This window comes from Syngnathoides biaculeatus, chromosome 14, assembly GCF_019802595.1.
Source record: "Syngnathoides biaculeatus isolate LvHL_M chromosome 14, ASM1980259v1, whole genome shotgun sequence".
Taxonomy (NCBI): Eukaryota; Metazoa; Chordata; class Actinopteri; order Syngnathiformes; family Syngnathidae; genus Syngnathoides; species Syngnathoides biaculeatus.
In genome coordinates, this window is record NC_084653.1 from 18,145,062 (window position 1) to 18,165,543 (window position 20,482).

Sequence of the window (20,482 nt, forward strand, 5' to 3'; positions counted from 1 at the left end):
GGCTCCATGCCTCCAGCATAATTGACATTATAGTTTTGGAAAAAACAAGCTACTGTATGAAACATCATAAGATTAAGAATGAAAATTCTTTAAACAAAACATGAAACCACTCAAGGACTTAAAATTGCCTTATTTAAAATTGGACAGGAACTTCTTTTGTCTATTCAAATAAAACTAGCATTGTTGATGTCATTGAGACAGTGCTTTTATATTTGCAGATATCCCCCCATACAGCTCCACTGTCATGAAAAGAAAGCATGAAAAATGATGAATCTTTATGCTCACCAAAGCAGGATTTTTTGTCGGGCGAGAGCTTCATAAGGTGTGGACAGGTACAGGATGCAGTGGAGTTGTAATTGATGAGACACAGATGCGAGCAGGGACCCCGTCCATCATTCTCGTCACAAGGATTGGAGGCTGATAGGAAGGAGAAGCGTGGAAAAAGAAAAGAAAACATACAGAGACGATCTTAGAGATCTCAAATGTTCAAATGGCAAGAAAACAGATATGCCTGATTTCACGTGACTCCAATGAAAATGCTGACTTCAGTGTCAAAAAAGGACAAGCGAACAGTTTCTGCTGTGAAGTCAAAAAGGGAGATAAAGCATCTAAATTGTGAATGTTCAGAAGGCGTTCATAAAAAAAACTATTTACTGTGACCTATTTATGATACAACACATTTTGTTTGAACAAAAGAAAACAAAATGTTAATCAAGTGGTTTGAAAAAAAAAAGTCCTTCTGAAGCAAAATCCAGCAAAAATAGATTATTTTCAAAAGTATTCACTCACCTGCGTTGTTTCACATGATTTTTAATGATATCCTATCCTACATGCTTATGATTTAATATGGTAGTCTTTGTATCGGTCCGTTGTGGTACAGAGGGAGCTAAGTCGAAAGGCGAAGCTCTCAATTTACCAGTCGATCTACGTTCCTATCCTCACCTGTGGGCACGAGTTGTGGGTCGTGACCGAAAGAACAAGATCCCGGATACAAGCGGGCGAAATGGGTTTCCTCCGCAGGGTATCTGGGCTCTACCTTAGAGATAGGGTGAGAAGCTCGCTCATCCGGGAGGGGCTCAGTGTCAAGTCACTGCTCCTCCACATTGAGAGGAGCCCGAAGAGGTGGTTGGGGCATCTGATTCGGATGCCTGCCGGACGCCTCACTGGTGAGGTTTTCCAGGTATGTAACACCGGAGGACCCAGGACACGCTGGAGAGACTATGCCTCTCGGCTGGCTTAGGAACGCCTCGGGATCCCTCCGGAAGAGCTGGAAGAAGTGGCTGGAGAAAGGGAAGTCTGGGTATCCCTGCTAAAGCTACTTTCACAGCGACCCGACCCGGAGAAGCGGTAGAAAATGGATGGATGGATGGATGGATGGATGGATGGATGGTTGTCTATCCTTTGCAGCTGTCATATCTTCAACTCTTGTGGAAAGGCTTTCAACAAGGTAGCTCATGTGAAATACTGATCTTGGATGACAACGCCTGCCTCGCTTTCCCCTCGTAATCAAACCAAAGGTGTTCTCTCTGGCTGAGGGCAAAACCCTTTCCCATCTATGCTTTTGTGGACTTTGATTTTTATGTCAGTGCACAGACATATTGGAACAGGAAGGTGTAATCCCCAAACAATATGACTGTCCAAAATCTCTTTCACTGTATCTTAGGTGCTAATTATTTGGACATTTGAAACTTTGTGGGAATATTTTTTTGGAGAGGCTCCAAGACTGTGCATCAGATCACAAATCAAGGTTCACAAAAGAATTTGGATGAATTTGACTGGCCTTCACAATTCCGAACTCAACCAGGTAGAAGAATTTTGGATGAATTAGAGAAGAGACAGAGCAAGATGTTCACGCCCAACATCAGTCTGTAAAGTCACAACTGGGATTCTGGAAAAATGGTTTTAAATTCCCATGAACACACTCCTAAACCTTTTGGAAAACCTTCCCAAAAGAGTTCAAGATGTGATAACAGCAGAGAGTGGACTAATCCCATATTAAACTCTACGTCTTAAGAATAGGATGTCACTTGAATTTCCATCTGAATCAAGACAGGTGAGTGATTACTTTTGCCAATGTCATGTGGATGTTCTTCAAGTGAGCCTTCAACTCACAATGTCGACAGTCAATGAAAACGCAACAGTCTGCCCTGACAATCAAACATCATTCACCTTTTCATTCATGAACTTCTACTCAACAGATGGAAAGTGCGTACAAAGACGGCACATTCATTCAACATGAAAGAAAGATCATATTAGTTCAGATTATACAGCGAGAGTTTAATTATCAGTTCAGTCAACTCACTGATATTTTCAGGTGAAATAGAATTTAGTGTTTAAAATTAACCAATGGATGTGTGACAGAGGAAAATAGGAGTCGACGTTAATTGGCCATTGGCATGATCCCGCTTTTTATACCCTTGACAAATGACAATGTTTGCAAAGATGCCTGCACATTTCTGGCACAAAGAGTTCCGCCATAAGGGGTTTAGCCATATGGGGTACCTTATTGAAGATTGAACGCTGGACTCAAAATCACAGTGATCACTGCATTGTACATACAATTGTCATGATGGCAACTTGTCGCTCTCCATCCAAACTCAGAAACATAGGCGTCCTCTTATGGTACAAGGTCTGGGGTCTAATCATCTTAAATACTGTCGGCGTCACATATACCAAGGGCCCTTTCAAATGGGCATGCTTTCAAACTTTACGCGGAAACGCGCACACTTTGCCCTGCAGGGATTCCACTTTCCCCGAGAGTCTCCATTGCCAATTTAAGCAAAATCCACCTCCCGAATAAACTTTCACAATCACAAAATCAGATATTGATGAAATTATACAAAAAAAGAAATGTCATATTTATTTTGAGGATTACAATAAATGGAACATGCCTCGTGTCATTTCAAACCTCCACATGGAAATTAAATGCAGTCCTCTTTTCTTTTCCCCCTTACTGGGCAGAAGAGTGTATTAAAAAGCAGGCTGCAATTTCAAAATAAAAATAAAACAGCAGCCTTTTCAAAAGGTAAATCAGTTTCATCTACATCCATCTATCCATTTTCTGAGCCACTTGTTCATTTTGATGAACAAACTAAAATAGTACACAATCCCCTTTGTTTTCCCCTCTAATGGTGGCAACAGACAAAAGACAAAAAAAAAAAAAAAAACAGCATCTTCTCCTCTTTTGACCCACAATACAATGCAGCCCTCCTCGGACCTGAGCAACAAAACAATAATATCCCTAGGTGTCATTTTAAATAGATACTGAAAAATCAGAAACCATTTTATAAACAGACAGTTTGTTGCTAAATATGTGCCTCTGAGAGAATTGTATTCTTACTATTGTATGTTTAATGCGACTTCGGCTTGGTCTATGACATGAAACTTTCAGACAAAAAAAAAAAAAATCATATGCACATCAATACTGTACCTATAAGCAATTTAGAGTCTCCACTGACCCAAACAAACATGTTTTATCATGTGAGATGGACGGAAGAAAATCCAAACCTGACACCTCTGACATTAAGGCAGAAATCCATGTGAATACTGTAGCATCTGATAAAATTGATGATCTTGAGCTACGTATAAATCGGGTTTTATGCTACTTTCACATCAGGGTATAACAGGTATGTTTCTTTGTCGCTGTTGTCGGTGGCAAAAACACCATTTGTTATTCATGCAAATTACTGTAATAGGACTGTTGCGTGCATTGTAATCTGCAAAAGATTGTTCGCCTACTCTTGTGCTGAATGAAGCACCCATGGCTTTGTGTTTCAAAACCCTCCAGTGAAAACGCCTTTCAACGGCATCTGAGACCAGCTGCATATTGAATTTTCATTTTTCACATGTCATCATAACACATCACAGCCATTCCTCTCCTTCTTCTCTACTAAATGTTAAGGGTGCAGTGGAGCAGCACGCGTGCACACGCAAATATTTTTATTTATTTATAGAAGAAAGGATTAGCCATGCTCTTGTTGAGAAAAGCAGTCCCCATTTGATGACATTTATCTATGGTGAACAATAATGCTAATGGCGCTACAGGAAGGGAAGGATAATTAATTGGTGACACATTGGGGAAAGCAGAGGAAGCATTAAATAGACGTAAACCCGATTACCATTATGATAATACTCATTTATGCATGGTGAACGCTTTGCACTCAAATGGTGCTGGGAATATTCCATTTGGAAACTTGGTAATACTGCAAATTAATAGGAAAATTATTTAGATTAGATTAGATATATAGGTCATCTTAAAAATGAAAAAATAATTAGGACATATTTAAAGAAACAATGTAAATCCATTTTAAGACCTATGCCTATATCAATTTTAATTTACGAGACCTGTTTCAGTGGTCCACCGCACCATCACCTGGCCAACTGAGAACTTCGGTGGCAAAAACTCGGAGGATGTTTGGCCCCCAAATGTGTGGCATACAGGCACACCGGCGTGTGGATACGTCCTAGTGCCTCACGAACCAGACCACCAGCTATGGGCAAACAGCTCAACTGCCTGAAGGAATCTCAGGAGAGAAAAAAAGCTAAGGGAGTAAACCCTAACTTTAAAACCGGAGCCGAGTCCCAAAGGCGGTTTTCATGCTGTACTCAGCCCGTTCCGGCAAATCCTGCGACAGTGCAGGAACCATGTGCACTGGCATCTGCCTTTCCAATGGATCATTCTGGCGATGTGGAGAGGGGGGACCTACTGCATGGGCAAAATCTGGTTTTCTCAGGGAGAGTGCCTCTAGCTTGGTAGACTGGGGAGGTGGTCCCCCTTTCTAAGAAAGGCCTTACACCTTGGTCCACAGTGTTATAAAGTAAGTTGATGAAAAAACACTCGAGTCATTTATCGCACTAATGCAGAACTGAGTAAAGTAGAATCTCGTTTTTTGTTGTTGACCTTTTCCAGAAAATCTCGCTAAAACCCAATTGGACTAAAACCAATCTGATATTTCCCTTCGGAAATAATGTAAACCCAATTAATCCATTACAGATTCCCAAAAATAGGGAGAAAAATTACATTTTATAGACAATTGTTGTTTTGCATACAGTAAACAATGTAATGAAGTGCATAAATGAACTTGTAACATAACTTTTACCTTTACTAAAGACTCTTGATATATTTCTTGGATTTCTCACATTCTTTGTCAAATGGCCAGCAGAGGTTCCACTGTACATGGTACTGCGATGAATGTCATCACACAGATCTGCTAAATCTTTAAAAACTACGTGTTTTTCTTAGACAGGGATGCTAGCCAAAACTAGATTACAACATGTACCAGTAATCATTCCTTACTTACTTCTATGAAGCCAATGAAACAGAATTCCTCACCTTGTGGCTGCCTACTGGAATGGAAGATCTGCAGGTCAAAAGGCTGCGCGCTTGTCTTCTGGATGACAGTGACATTTTGTCCTGTCCACTTATTGGCTCTTGTCAAAGTGTTAGTCCTCCAGTCTGTCCAGTAGACGTTTCCTCCAAAGAGTGACACGGCAAAAGGATGGGACAGGTATTCGTGGCCCTTGAGGATCTCGATGACACCGCTGCCGTCATAGAGTGCTGAGAAAATGGCGTCTGAGCTGTTAAAGAGAGTGCGCCAAAACTCCACGTCAAAGTTGAAACTTCTCTGCAAATGTCTAGAAGGTGGTTGATACAGGCATTTCCAAATCTTAGCTCTCAAGGTAAAAATCAATAAATAGCAAATACATATTCTTTATACACATTGGTCCCAACCATGAATTGGAAGTGTAATAAAACATTTGCTGAGGGACAAACACCCTTTCGCAACATGTAATACTGGAAAACAAGACAAACACTTCAGTACCGTGCATCGGTCCAGATAATCCTCTTTTCCAGGTGATCCAGAGTCAGTCCATTGGGCCAAGCTCCAATTTCCATATCTTTAAACACAATGTGGCGACCATGTCCACTCATTGATGCAGCCTCAATTCGGGGAAACGTAGCATCCCAGTCAGTCCAGAAGAGAATGCTACGATTACAAAACACAAATCAAAAGTCAGTTAGTTTTAAGGCATCCACAAGCGAGCAAAGCTATAAAGGTATGTTACCCTAACTCAAATATTTAGACTTCATTAGAGTTATTAATTTTATTGGACTGGAAAAAGAACAAAAATCCAGTTGCCACTGAGTGTCCTTATTGAGAGATGCAGCCACTGTCCCAAAACAACAGCCGCGACCTCAGTACAACCTGCAGCAGACCTTGAAGCAGGAGACCATCTGTTTTATTATGACTTTTCACAGCTCAATGAGGCCTGAAAATGTACACCATCGATGCGACCATTAACAATATCCTGAATACGTACTGCAACTGAGCCGGCACAGATTTTGCTTTGGTTCACAAAGTCAACTTGTACAAAAGACAAGACGTGACGTCAACAAAACCGTGTTAGGACGAAATAGCCATGTCCACCTCAACAGCGTTATTCACTTAATAAGGTCTCTCTGATCAATGAAGCTCTGCTTTGAGTGGATTCAAGTAATTAAATTAGAATTATTACTTGTGAATGGAATAGCGCTGAGAGCATCCATTAATCCTTCTCTGGATGCCCATAATATTTAGCCATCCTCCCAAATATGTTAAGAGTACCATAGTGGAGAGTGCAGGAGCAGATTACTCAAATCTTTAGAGTGTTAAATTGATTTCAGGAATGTCTGGGTTTTGCTTTAATCTGAAAAATTCTTGCCTGAGTATACAGTCAGGGTTAAAGCACTGTGGTGCATTAATCAGGGATAAGCTTCCAATTTGAGGGCACCATCGTTACTGCAACATATCAATATTAAACATCTGTATGCAGAGACACAGTCCTGTTTAACTCAATACTGCATGTGAGATGATTCAGATGAAGGTTGCTTGGAAAGGGCATTCAAACAACACAAAGCGGATACAAAAAAAAAAGAAACACCCATGTCCAAATGCCTCTTTTTCCTAATTTAAAAATAAAAAAATAAAAATTCCACCATTAATCCACAATAATTTTCAGATGTTCAAGGCCTTCCTCATGTGTTTCTAGGTTTTGCTTTTATTGAACAGCATATCTAGAGTAAGCATGCTGGTGGCAGCACCAGGAACTGTTGAATTTAAAAAAAAAAAAAAATGAATTGGACGGATAATCTTTTTCATGCTGATGTTTTTAAAGGATTTTTCTTAGTCTCCTTTTTCTATATCACAAAAACCCGGCATTACAACAATTCATGTATTTTGACCTGATTCACTGTTCCATGTAAAACCAAGCCAATAGGAACTCCCATTTAAGTATGTTTTTTAAAAATATCAACCCGTTTGTCATGAAAAATAATTGTCATGCATTAAAGATGATTCCAAAATGAGGACTCTAGACTTTTATTTTTCTAATATTCCTATTGGCAGAAGATAGAGCAGCTTCCTGTTCAGTACAAGTGAATGAAGGTGGGACATACCCTTGCCCTGGGTCAAGAGCGATGGCCCGTGGATGCTCCATACCCCCCGCAATCAGTGTGGTGCGCATGTGTCCATTAAGTTTGGCAACCTCTATCTGGTCCAGATTACTGTCGATCCAGTACAGTTTTCCTGTAATCCAGTCCACGGCTAGACCTTCAGGAGTGGCCAGGCCGTGTTGTATGATCGCCTCAATCCCAGTTACCCCTGCACAACAAAAATTTATCATGCAACCAATTCCGTAAGCAGGCAATGCAGCAAACGCAGTCTCCAAACATTGCAAGAAAAAAAAAAGTTTGTTCTTGTATTACTTTCAAGAATCTTGTAGTGTTTTTTTTTTTTGTTTCTATTCTTGCAAAGGAATACTATCCACTGTATAAAACCTACATGTGTGTTAAGACCAGTGGATGAAATGGTCTGTTATCACCCACAAGAGTCCCTTTTCTCAGTAAATCGGCAGAGTCATTTGTGTACATAGAGACAATGTGCTCATATGTTGGCCTACCACCCGTATCGGAGAGTTTTCCCCTGTAGATCTTATCTTCCACGACATCGGTCCAGTAAAGGAGGCTGTGGTTAAAGTGGAAATCCAGCGCAATGGTATTCCTCAGCCCCGGCACAAGCAGGCTGTAGTCCCTCTTGTGAAGGTCTATTCGTCTTATCTCGTGGCGGATTGAGAAAATGATGAAAGCCTCAAAGGGATCTGAACAGGGAAAGTGACAGGAAACAAGGAGCTTGTTTATATAGAGAGTGTGGCACCGTGGGCGCAGTTAATTGATGGTGTGACACCGACACTGAGTGGCAAACTCAGATCTCATTTAAATAGAACTAATACACAACACAAAGCCCTACTGCTTGAACAGTTTTTGTAGTTCATAGGTAGATGTAGTCAGTGGTGGGAAAGAACAAATTACAAATACTACATTACGGTGCCAAAGTAGATTTTTCAGAGATTTGCCAAATACATACACTGTAAATATTTGAAGGTAATTTCTGAAAGCATGTGCAAAGACAGAGAAATATTTAGCCTGTAGTCCTGAATAATGCATATATTTTGGTTTTTTTATACAGTTTTATGTCTCAGGAACACAAAAAAGTTGTTCACTGAGAAATCAACGTAAATTCGTTGAAGAGAAATGTCTGTTATTCTTTGTTCTTGTTGCTATGTTGTTCCTTGTTCTGAATGACGTACCAGGGAAGCACCGACTGCCGGAGAAAATTTCCATTGAAGTTCATTCTGATTATTTCAGTTCCCAGAACAGCTCTGGTTCTGAGAACTGATTCTTCAAAAGTAATCACCAATGTATATGTTCAGTGAAATATAATCAGCAGCGGTAGCAGCCATTTTCTACCAATACAGGAGGAAGGACCCTCCCTCATGTTTACAACTTCCACGAGTTTACAATATTTTGCCATTCGTGTTTAATAATTGCACCTATTGACCTAGTTTTAGGTCTTCATCGTGGTTGCTTTGTGCCCAGTGGCATCCAATTGATAGTTTATGTGGTCCACATTTTGTCAACTCTTCAGAAAATTTCTATTTTGGTGTTTTTAGTTTTCGAATAACATCGGTAACTTTAATCTGCTCTTATCCATCTGCAGCTTTTATTGTTGTGAATCCTAATTTTCAACATTAGGAGTTCCACATTCCACAAACACTTTGTATAATTTTGGCCTTCATAATCCACGTCTCACTACTGTACGTGGGGACTGGTAAAACACTTAATTGTAAACTTTTTTTTTTCAAGCAAATGTATGTATGCTTTTGAATATAACACTGAGCCATTGTTAGGTTTATTGGGCGATAATTTCTTTGGCCCATTTTATCGCATGATTTTTTTATTAGATAGATAGATAGATAGATAGATAGATAGATAGATAGATAGATAGATAGATAGATAGATAGATAGATAGATAGATAGATAGATAGATAGATAGATAGATAGATAGATAGATAGATAGATAGATAGATAGATAGATAGATAGATAGATAGATAGAAGTGTGCCTCCAGGTGTGCGCTAGTCCCGACTCAAGAATGCAATTAAAATGGCGCCCTTGCCTCAATGACACACGTCATCCTAATAGGCTTCAACAGCACCACAGAAGAAAAAAAACAAAAACATCTGCATTCGCAGATTTTGTTGAGAAAGGCTTTTATTGCCAGAATGCGCAAAGAAAAATGAGGCGAGGCTCTGCACTTGGGACATCACAAAGAATCCAATAACGCCTCTCTGCAGATTAAATTGTTTTTGTTTCCATGCAAATTATGATTTATGATGAAACGCAAGAATTCTGATCACCTTCCAAAGAGAAAATGGTTGTGTTCTCGGTGGCGTTAATGTGTGATTAGAGTTGCGAATGCCATCAGTCTTGAAATGAAAACAGAGAAGTGAGTAATCAAAACAAGGTCCATTAATCTGGCTATGACAAGCGAACGGTGCATGTGTGAATGGCGGCCTTATTTTAAGTGGCTACAGAGCAGTCTCATGGAAAACCATTGTATTCAAAAACAACACCGCAAGTACTCAGAAGGAACATTGACAAAACGTCAGCATTTGTGTTTTAAGAGAACGTCTGCAAAGGTGATGAAAGCTGCGGTTTGTGGGAGCCCACCTCTATCACTCAGCATCAATGCAGATAGAAATAGACATTCACCAGGAAGCACTCATGTCGTGGAGAATTGAATCAAATTGAACAAGACCTCACAAAGCACCTTCTTTTCCTGTTTTTCAGAGTACCGCTGCTCTTAAGAGTTCAAAAACAGAAAAAAATGCTAGTTATTTATACATTTGTTTTAATAAATATGCAAATCTATCACAGAATGAACAAACAAAGCGTGAACTATACTGTCATTCAAAAGTTGAGAAACTTTTTCATGCCATACCGCATGATTTGACTTGAACAGCAGGACTTTTTTTTTTTTTTTTTTTTTTTTTACATGGTGTTCTCTGGAGTTATGCCAGGTGTGTAAACGTCCAATTTCCAACATGTTGGCATTTCTCGCTCTCATAATTGATGTGACAACTACAATTCAACCATAAATCATTATTTTCATGTTTCACTGTATAATATCTCTAACTTTGAATCTGTGTGGCTTTCACAGGTGGGGCCTGGTGAGTGATGTGGAAGCGAGAAAATGAACGTGAGGGTTTTTTATGCCACATTTACAATGTCTTTCTGGATAACTTAAAATCTGTGGTAGATGTAAAAGACAAATAAAAAAAAAAAGAGAAACGTTTTTGGGTCTCTATTTTGTGGCTTTTCACCAATTCCAGCTAGATCTGGAATATCCTCTGTGATATATGTGACTTCACTTTAAAACTAATTTTTTTTAGCTATCGCATAAAACTATCCCAAAAATGCATACCCAAGGCTTAATGCATCTTAAAAAATGTTCGTGTTGCGGTCTTTTTTTTTTTTTTTTTTTTTTTTGGTCTGACAGTACACCCTCATGTTTATTAATAGGCACCATAAATGGCTCTTCTCATTGAAACTCCAAACTCTGTGGTCAGCAACAACACCACCACAGCAATGATTCAAAAGTTGTAAAGAAGCCAGTGAGTCAAAAGATCAAATGCAACCGCAGCACGGCCACACGAGCGTAACCCAACATCCCCCGGGGCGACGCGTTACCTGTGCTGTGGCAGCTGTCTCCGTCGGGGTCGAGCCTCCATCCGGGATAACACGAGCACTTCACTGTGGTCTTGTACTGCTCACACACTTGGCTGCACTTCAGGTGGCGGCTGCAGTAGTCCACTACCTCACACGTCTTGTTGCTGGAGTCCAGGTGAAGTCCGGGGGGACAGGAACACACAACCCCTTTCCCTGGCGCCACGGTGCACGTGTGGCTGCAGCCCCCTCGGGCAACGAGACAAACATCTGCGGTAGACAAATGGCAACGTCTCACAATCAAGACCCTGGTAGAGGAGATGTATTTTAACAGCCAGGCCATCCATTTTCGCTTGAGCTCTTCAGGATCATTGGTGGGATGGAGTCTAGCCATGCTCGGCAGAGTTTTGAAAGGCACATTTTAAAAATGTGTCGAATTTATATCATCCATGCGTTCATCCATTTCTACAGCGCTTATTCTGTTCAGGGTGATATGAGCTAGATCCTATCCCAGCCCAAATCAGTCGCAGGCTGACTGCAAGTGGCAGATTGAGTGGGAATTGATATATCACAAGCAACACAGAAGTCTCCTATGTGAACCACTGTATTAAATTTGTAAGCGACCATGGGTAATATGAATCGCGGGGAATCTACATTTTTTATAATGTGCCACAAGAAAATTCCACCTGGCACTTGAGCACTTTTTTATTTAAAAATATTTTTCTTGGTGTTCTTTTCTGCTTCTTGTGAGGAAGCACGATGTTTGACTTTTGACAACTATTTGCTGCTCTGCATACGCATCTTGCAATAGACAAACAATATTGTATCTACACACACACAGCAACGTAACGGAAAAAAATAACCACAAGTGCTACTTTTGCAATGCGACCTCTACATTCCAACTACTCTTCTCTCCTAACTAACATGACGCTCACTACAAACACAGACAACACCCGCAAAGTCACAATACTTTGAAAGAACTAATAACATCATCCGCACAAAATTAGGTTCAATTTGTCATCGGTCACATGGTTCACTTGGAAACAACACACGCTTTGGATCGGGGTTTTATTTGACACGGTTTGAAGCCTTGGATCATTTGGCTCATCAACTACTAGTCACGTGACTGGTCACGATCTTTTATAATCAATGAGACTGTAATAAATTAGTGATTGTTTAGCATATTGAAATAGTGACTGAAAATGATTTTGTGGTGGTGTTGTGTTGATGTGCAGCAATATAAGGTATGACCTAAAAGAAACTTGCATGATGCAATGTTTAGGAAATCAAGGAAGATGCCTTATGTTCTCCTGGAAAATGGTGATATTGGCGATGTGAGGATTCTGCCCGACAGCAAGGATATATATATATAATATTTCAGAGAAATTGTGAAAAGAAAAATAAATAATGTTTGCCTAGTATGTGGCCATGAAAAATGCCATAGAGGAGAAACTTCTGAGACTAAATGCTGGTTTCCAGTCCAACAAATCTATACATGAAGCAAACAAAATAAATAAAAAAAAAAAAAAACCTTCTCACCCAAGTGTTGGCACTACCTTTGAAAAAGAATGGATCGGACTATCAGTAGTTGCGAAATTGAGTCGTCGATGGTCACAATAACTAATGGTGGGTGTGAGACTTGGTCATTTGGTGCAAATCAAAAAGAGACCCTGAAGGTCTCCCTGAGCAGAAACTAATTGACTTTGAGGGAAAAGGTTCTTTTCCCAGCTAAGATAATGCGAGCACTCGAGGGTACTAAAGGGCACCCCCGAGGCTTGGCTAGTGGCGCTCCAGAAAATGAAACTCAAGTGTTTTATGCTGGTCATTTTGCCAGATTAGGGGGCGAGTGCTAGCCACGTGAGATCTCATTCTTCCCTCATGGGGCACTTGAGCCAACATTTGGCTTTGTGATCATTAACCCATAGTACCCCCACATTTTTGTTTGTCTTTTTGTCAGTGATCGAACACCTGTGGTGCTAGTACAAGCGCTATCGTGCACTGATTGATATTGATGGAAAACAATATCTGGTGCCACACAAACAACACCAGACCAGTTGAACAGATATATCTGTCAACACCCCATATTGAATTCGATTACGTATGATTTAGTGAATATAGGTAATAGATTATAGATAATGGTAGCCGGATAGCCAAGTGGTACATTACATTACATTACATTACATTACACCATGGGAAATAAGAGGTTCATAATCGGCTGGCTAAGAATAGCTGCAGCGATCATGTGTGGTACCCCTCATTAATATTTTTAACAAGGACATTGGAATTTGATTTTTTTGTTGGTGCAGACAATTCCATTCATCCATCCATTTTCTTTGCCACTTATCCTCATGAGGGTCGCGGGGAGTGCTGGACCCTATCCCAGCTGTCAACGGGCAGGAGGTGGGATACACCCTGAACTGGTTGCCAGAGGGCACATGGAGACAAACAGCTGCACTCACAATCACACCTTGGGGCAATTTAGAGTGTTGAGAGTAATGTTGCATGTTTTTTGGATGTGGGTGGAAACCCAAGTGCCCGGAGAAAACCCACGCAGGCACGGGGTGAACATGCACACTCCACATAAGCAGGTCCGGAATTGAACCCCGGTCCTCAGAACTGTGAGCCCAACGCTCTACAGCTGCTCCACCGTGCCGTCAATTCCATTCATTTGAAGCATAAAATGACAAAAGAAGATCAACCAAAAATATTGCAGCCTTTGGGAAGCAAGGGATTAATAACATTGCTGTAAGAGAGTGTGGGTAGTGGTATGCATGGAGAGTAGGGAGCAGTGATAGGGTATGGTATCCAAATGAGTGTTTTAAAATTACTACGACTACTACTAATAATAATAATTATAACAACAAGAAAAGATGTATAGGCTCTGGCTCAACTGTGACACGATTGAGGAGAAGCAGTATTGAAAAGAGATGGATGGGTTGTATTGATAATGCCTTTCTACGTGAGAATTTATCATAGCATTATTGTTATGTCTCCGAGACAGCATCATTAACAGCCGAATGGATGGGGGACAAAATCGCAGCCGGCGAGTGCACAGGACTGAGTGAATGCTTGTCTGTCTCTGCGTCAGGCCGGCAATTTAAAAGCAATCTGTCCGGAGTTCATGCCGCGTCTCGCTGAGCGTCATCTGTGACAGGTTCCAGCGCAATGTAACCGTGCGCAAGAAAAGCCAGTAAATCGATAGCCATGAAAAATAAAGAAGCATATTTTTTATAATTCGGTTGAGAAGACATACAAGTTCATGGAAAAAAACGTACTACACAGTTTGGACAAGGTAAATGGGAATATTTTAATTGTGATTTATAAATCCTTCAACCAACCTATGCCTATGTGCTCATTATGGTGTGCTGGAGTGCATCCCTGCTTACTTTGGACAAGAGCATGCTGTTCCTTTTTTTATTTTACATGATTTTTCTTTCTGTGCTCTTTTCTGCTTCTTGTCTGAAATAAAAATCCAAGCTTTGAATATCGAAACTAACATTGGAGCTTGCCTTTTGACAACTCTCTCCTGCCGTTTTACTTAGGTAGCTCTATATATGAGTAATAAACAGGCAACTGCCAGTAAGATTCAAGTGTTTATTTTTGCAAAGAGAACTAAAAGCAACTTCAGCACAGGTCCAAATGTTGATAATGTGGAATGGATTCAAGCGCTGATCTGTTTCGCAGCAGAAGTATCACAATGTTCACATAGTCCAAATTTTAAAGGTCAGGTTCACACACACTTCAAAGTGCCCAGATTCACTCAGCATGCATTCTTAGCTTGTCAGACCATAACATAACCAACGTGAACACACTTTCAAAAGCCAAACTTTGGAAACTCCCCTCACCTCAATGTTTTTTTGTATCATCATCTCATAAAAACTGTCAAACGAATATGGGCTTTTATCTGAGATGACACGCTGTGGCGACCCATAACGGGACAAGCCGAAAGAAAGGTAGATAGAATCTCATTGATGCAGCTATTTAACAATAACAAAAGCAGGAGGGGATTTTTTTCCCTGCACCTGTGCTCTGAGCAACAGCAATTTCCGTTTTGGCAAAATAGTACAGAGGTGACAATAACACTGAAGAACAAATTTCAATTACCATCATTTTCTTAGTGCTCGTCTTCATTAGGACGGTGAGTAAGTTGGACCCTACAACACTTGATTTTTCACAAAAGGTTCTGTATCCCCTGAAATGGTCACCAGTCAATCACAGAGTACATATACATAACCATTTACACTCACAATCACACTTTTGGAGTTTTGAAAGTGGACTAAAGAATGGTTTCTTTAATTGTGGAAGTTCTGCTGAAAAAAAGGGTTAGCCATAAATCTTCTACACGTTTTCCCACCAAATTTTCTATTATGAGGTCAGAGTCGTGTGGCCAGATCAAAACTTTCCAAAATGTGACAACGGTTTAGGAATTTTTCTTCAGTTGGTCTAGCAGACCTTGATTGCCCTTCACTGAGTTGTGACTTCTAAATATCTAGATTTTGAAATGCCAAGTCCAAATTGTATCACTCATTGGTTTGGTGCGCCAAGGTTACAATGAGATACCACAACAGGGAAGGAAATTGAAGCGGAATTCAAATACGTGTGATGGAGGAGCTTACGTAAGTTTCGTGTTATTTTTGCTTCCAAGATACAAAATGCCAAGATAATCAAACATTACCGCAAATGGGTCCTTCATCTGAACGGTCGGCACAGTCCACTTTGCTGTTGCAAATCTTGTCAGGTGTCAGGCAGACGGAGGTGTCATTTGCACAGTGGTACTTTGGCGGCTTGCATACGGCCGACTCGCAGGACTCCTCATCTGAGCGGTCCTCGCAATCGATGTCGCCATCACACACCCAGCTTTTTGTGATGCACTTTCCTGTAAACAAAAATTCATTCATGTTATACGTCGGGAGCCATTCAAGGGTTGGACATTTTGGGGTGCTTAGCTCCCGGGAAGGCCAGATCAAGTTCACAGTTCTGTAAATTTTAACACCATTTCGATCCCACATTTCTCAGGAAACGGAAATCACAACATTTTTTTAGGAACATCTGTCACTTAACTATCTAATATATTTAAGGTTATTTCCATGTGAAGCCACAACAGAAGAGGAATGAATCATATTCAAGTGAGCAATCTAGTGCTTCCACGGCAGTGATAACGTTGTTTTTAATCACAAGGCAGGGTACAGTGAAGAAAATAAGTATTTGAACACCCTGCTACTGTATATTGCAAGTTCTCCCTCTTAGAAATCATGAAGGGGTCTGAAATTTTCATCATAGGTGCATGTCCACTGTGAGAGAGATAATCTAAAAAAATCCAGAAATGATTTTTTTTTAACAATTTATGTGTGTGATACAGCTGCAAATAAGTATTTGAACACCTGAGGAAACCATTGTTAATATTTGGTAAAGTAGCCTTTGTTTGCAATTACAGAGGTCAAACGTTTCCTGTAGTTGTTCACCAGGTTTGCACACACTGCAGGAGAGATTTTGGCTCACTCCTCCACACAGGTATTCTCGAGATCAGACAGGTTTCTGGGCTGTCACTGAGAAACACGGAGTTTCAGCTCCCTCAAGAGATTCTCTACATGGTTTAGGTCTGGAGACTGGCTAGGCCACACCAGAACCTTGATATGCTTCTGACGAAGCCACTCCTTGGTTTTCCTGGCTGTGTGCTTCGGGTCATTGTCATGTTGAAAAACCCAGCCATGACCAATCTTCAATGTGGTGACTAAGGGAAAGAGGTTGTTCCCCAAAATCTCATCATACATGGTCGCGGTCATCCTCTCCTTAATACAGTGCAGCTGTCCTATCCCATGTGCAGAAAAACATCCCCAAAGCATGATGCAACCACTCCCATGCTTCACAGTAGGCATGGTGTTGTTGGGATGGAACTCATCATTTGTCTTCCTCGAAACACAGTTCATGGGATTATGACCAAAAAGTTCAATTTTGGTCTCATCTGACCACAAAACTTTCTCCCATGACTCCTCTGTATCATCCAAATGGTCAAACTTAAGACAAGATGTGCTGGTTTAAGCAGGGGAACCTTCCGTGCCATGCATGATTCCATACCATGACGTCTCAGTCACCTTGGAAACGGTTGTTCCAGCTCTTTTCAGGTCATTGACCAAGTCCTGTCGTGTAGTCCTGGGCTGATTCCTGACCTTTCTAAGGATCAATGAGACCTCACGAGGTGATATCTTGCATGGGGCTCCACTCCGATTTAGATTGACCCTCATGTTTCGCTTCTTCCATTTTCTAATGATTGCTCCAACCCTGGACCCTTTTTCACCAAGCTGCTTGGCAATTTCTCCGTAGCCCTTTCCGTGTGGAGTTGTACAATTTTGTCTCTGGTGTCTTTGGACAGCTCTTTGGTCTTGGCTATGTTACAAGTTTGAGTCTTACTGATTGTATGGGGTGGACAGGTGTCTTTATGCAGCTAACGACCACACGCAGGTGCATCTGATTCAGGATAATACATGGAGTGGAGGTGGACTTTTAAAGGCAGACTAACAGGTCTTTGAGAGTCAAAATTCTAGCTGATAGACAGGTGTTCAAATACTTTTTTGCAGCTGTATCACACAAATAAATCATTAAAAAAATCATACATTGTGATTTCTGGATTTTTCTTTTTACATGATCTCTCTCACAGTGGACATGCACCTACGATGAAAATTTCAGACCCCTCTGTGAATGCTAAGTGGAAGAAATTGCAATATAGCAGGGTGTTTAAATACTTATTTTCTTCACTGTATGTGGTTAAAATTAAGACAAAAACATACAACAAAGATGGAGTTATTTTGTTGAGCCTCCAATACAGTACTGTATATACTGTAAACTGTTTTAAGTTAACAAAAGCGACTGTAAAGTTACAGAAATTCTGTACATAAATTCCGCTGTTTGTTTCCAGCATGCCATTCCTCCACCATGCACGTTCGAAAGAAGTAGGTGGAACTACTGATAGAAGCGAGCAAACACATCACAGTCGCCAACACGCCTCATCATTTTTGTGCTGGTGCAGGATTGTAGCACATTCCAATTTACAGATTTTCCTTCAAAGTTACAACATTGGTTTATTCTTGGTGCCAGATCAGTGTGTGTAGGAGGATGAAGCGACAGCTGAGGGTGTCATTGTATGCGTCTGCGTGTTCAGATGGGTACATTTGTCGATATTGACTTCTAAGCTCTGGGGCTGCCTGCCCCATAAAAACATCCACATATCACCGTTTGATTGAGGCCTCCATATATTTAGTGCCTGCTCTGACGCCATCAGAGGAGCAACAGAAAAAAATCTAATGAAAACAAGGCTTTGGTTTAAAATATATATTTTTACACAAATGTGCCACAATACTAAAAACATGTCGTGGCATGTCCGTGACGTAAACGGGGCAAACTTTTGAGTGAATTGATAAAAGACATTCGTGGCTTGTTAAAAAAAAAAATGTGGTGGGATGCATAAAGAGGGGCAAAGGGAGTGAAATTAATTGCAAAACACAAAAACATCATTATTCAAGGAGTGGGTGGCACCCAAAAAAGACAAAAACATTTGTGGGAAAACAATCGTGAATAATTGTTTTTGCATGTATACAAAAAAAAAAAAAAACCAAGAATTTGGATATTGAAGTTCAACGATAACTAAACTACACAGGTTGCTTATTTCAGCGGCTGACTTGTAATTTTTCCATTTTTTGATACATAAACATGTAGTTGAGTGTCTTATTCCACTGAGTATTTTTAGCCTGATCCATCGCTCCATCTTATGAAGAAGAGGAGAGAAAAATCTGAATCAGCTGGTTGCAGAGACATTTCCGTGAAGTCTCCACCAGACTAGTCGCACTGAATGCTAACTGGAGAAATTGGTGACATCGCAGAAATGAATTCTATCCATGAGGTCTCGGTGAGATCTCTGGGACAGCTCCCGGATCTTTTGGAGACCAACAAGACTGTGGGGACATCACAGAGACCTTTCCGCCATTTCACGGCGACACCTCCGCGACGATGGTCGAACCATTTTTGTGGCAAAGTTGTGATCCACTTTTAGTAGAAGGCTACATCTGAGTAATTATAAAAAGGTTTTGAAAATAGTTTTAATCATGCAAAGCACATTGAGTAATCATGTGTGTGAAATACTAGTACAAATGCATTTGCTTTGCTATATACAGTGGCTATTTGATTTTTCCTATAATTTCTAGGATGAGGCAGCTCCACTTCCTATACATACGTTCCATGAAACAACTTGGTGTACCTCTCTAGTGCAGCAGAAAAATAAAAATAAGAATTTATGTAATTTCTCAGTTTGGGTCTCAACTCACAAGATGTTGAGAATCACTGTGACTAGACTACGTGACTGAGAGCCTCGGGTGTTTTCAGCTCATTATGTCTTTACATATTTAAATTTCTGTGCAGTGTTTTGAATTACTTTGTGTCTTTACATATTTAAATTTGTCTGCATGTGTTTAAAGGTATCTTGTTGTGCATTTACATATTTCAACTTGTGTGTGGTGTTTTTTTTTTTTATTCGCAAAAGTAAAAATGAAATTAGAAATGGTTTGAGCTACCTTATTGTTTATATAAAACATACTAATGTAAGCTCATAACTACCAGCTGTTTTCCGAGAAGTGTCTCTGTATGTTATTGGATAGAAAAGATTTATTATTTCATATACAGTGCATTTTTATATTTAAATAGAGAGGATTCTATTAATGCAATGTTTTGCCTCCTGCCACTTAATTAGCAGAGCTCTTTATATTATACAACAACGACTGTGCAATGATGTTGCATAGAACGTTGCAAGGCTGATTGTTTTCTGCACAATGTTGAAGCAAAATTTTGGAAACTCGTTGTGCCAAGTCACTCTTGGAAGTTTCAGCGATATTTCAGTCACTGAGATAAGTTCTATAGTCCCAAAAAATGAAACAATAAAACACGTCCGCTCTATACAGCAAAGTGCAGCAGGAATACTGTTTTGGAAGTGTACCATTGCAAACACTGAACAGACGCAGAAAGACGTTTGCCTCAATACAGAATATAATTTTTAAATGTTTTTTTTTTTTAAATAAAAATACCTATTGGAAAATGCACAAAAACTATTAAAGTCTATCAAGAAAGACTGAGCGTGCAAGAAAAAAAGACAGGTGTTTCGGTTCTTCTGTGTTCACCTCTTGGCCCCACTAGTGAGCAGAGCACATTTATTTATATAGCGCAATTCATACAAAAGGTGACAATGGCTGTTACTTGATTAAAATAATTTAAAACAAAGAAAAATTCAAGTGCAATGAAAACAGGGTACAGTGGAAGAAATATTTAAAAGTGAAAATGCTATAAAAACCTTGAGGAAAAGGAAAAGTTTGCAACCTGGTCCTCAAAAAAAAGTCACTCTTGGGTCTGACATCATTTCTGTGAGCAACATATTCCATTTGTTTGCAGCATAATAGCC

At 40.1% G+C, this 20,482-nt stretch overlaps 1 protein-coding gene across 1 annotated transcript in view; it reads right to left on the reverse strand.

The window, feature by feature from the left end:
- lrp1bb (low density lipoprotein receptor-related protein 1Bb) overlaps positions 1-20,482 on the reverse strand; it is a 217,218-nt gene that overhangs the window by 111,464 nt on the left and 85,272 nt on the right. Inside the window, 7 exon segments of the mRNA XM_061842266.1 lie at positions 286-417; positions 5,333-5,577; positions 5,823-5,987; positions 7,436-7,640; positions 7,939-8,136; positions 11,068-11,313; positions 15,719-15,919. Coding sequence (XP_061698250.1) covers positions 286-417; positions 5,333-5,577; positions 5,823-5,987; positions 7,436-7,640; positions 7,939-8,136; positions 11,068-11,313; positions 15,719-15,919 — 1,392 coding nt within the window.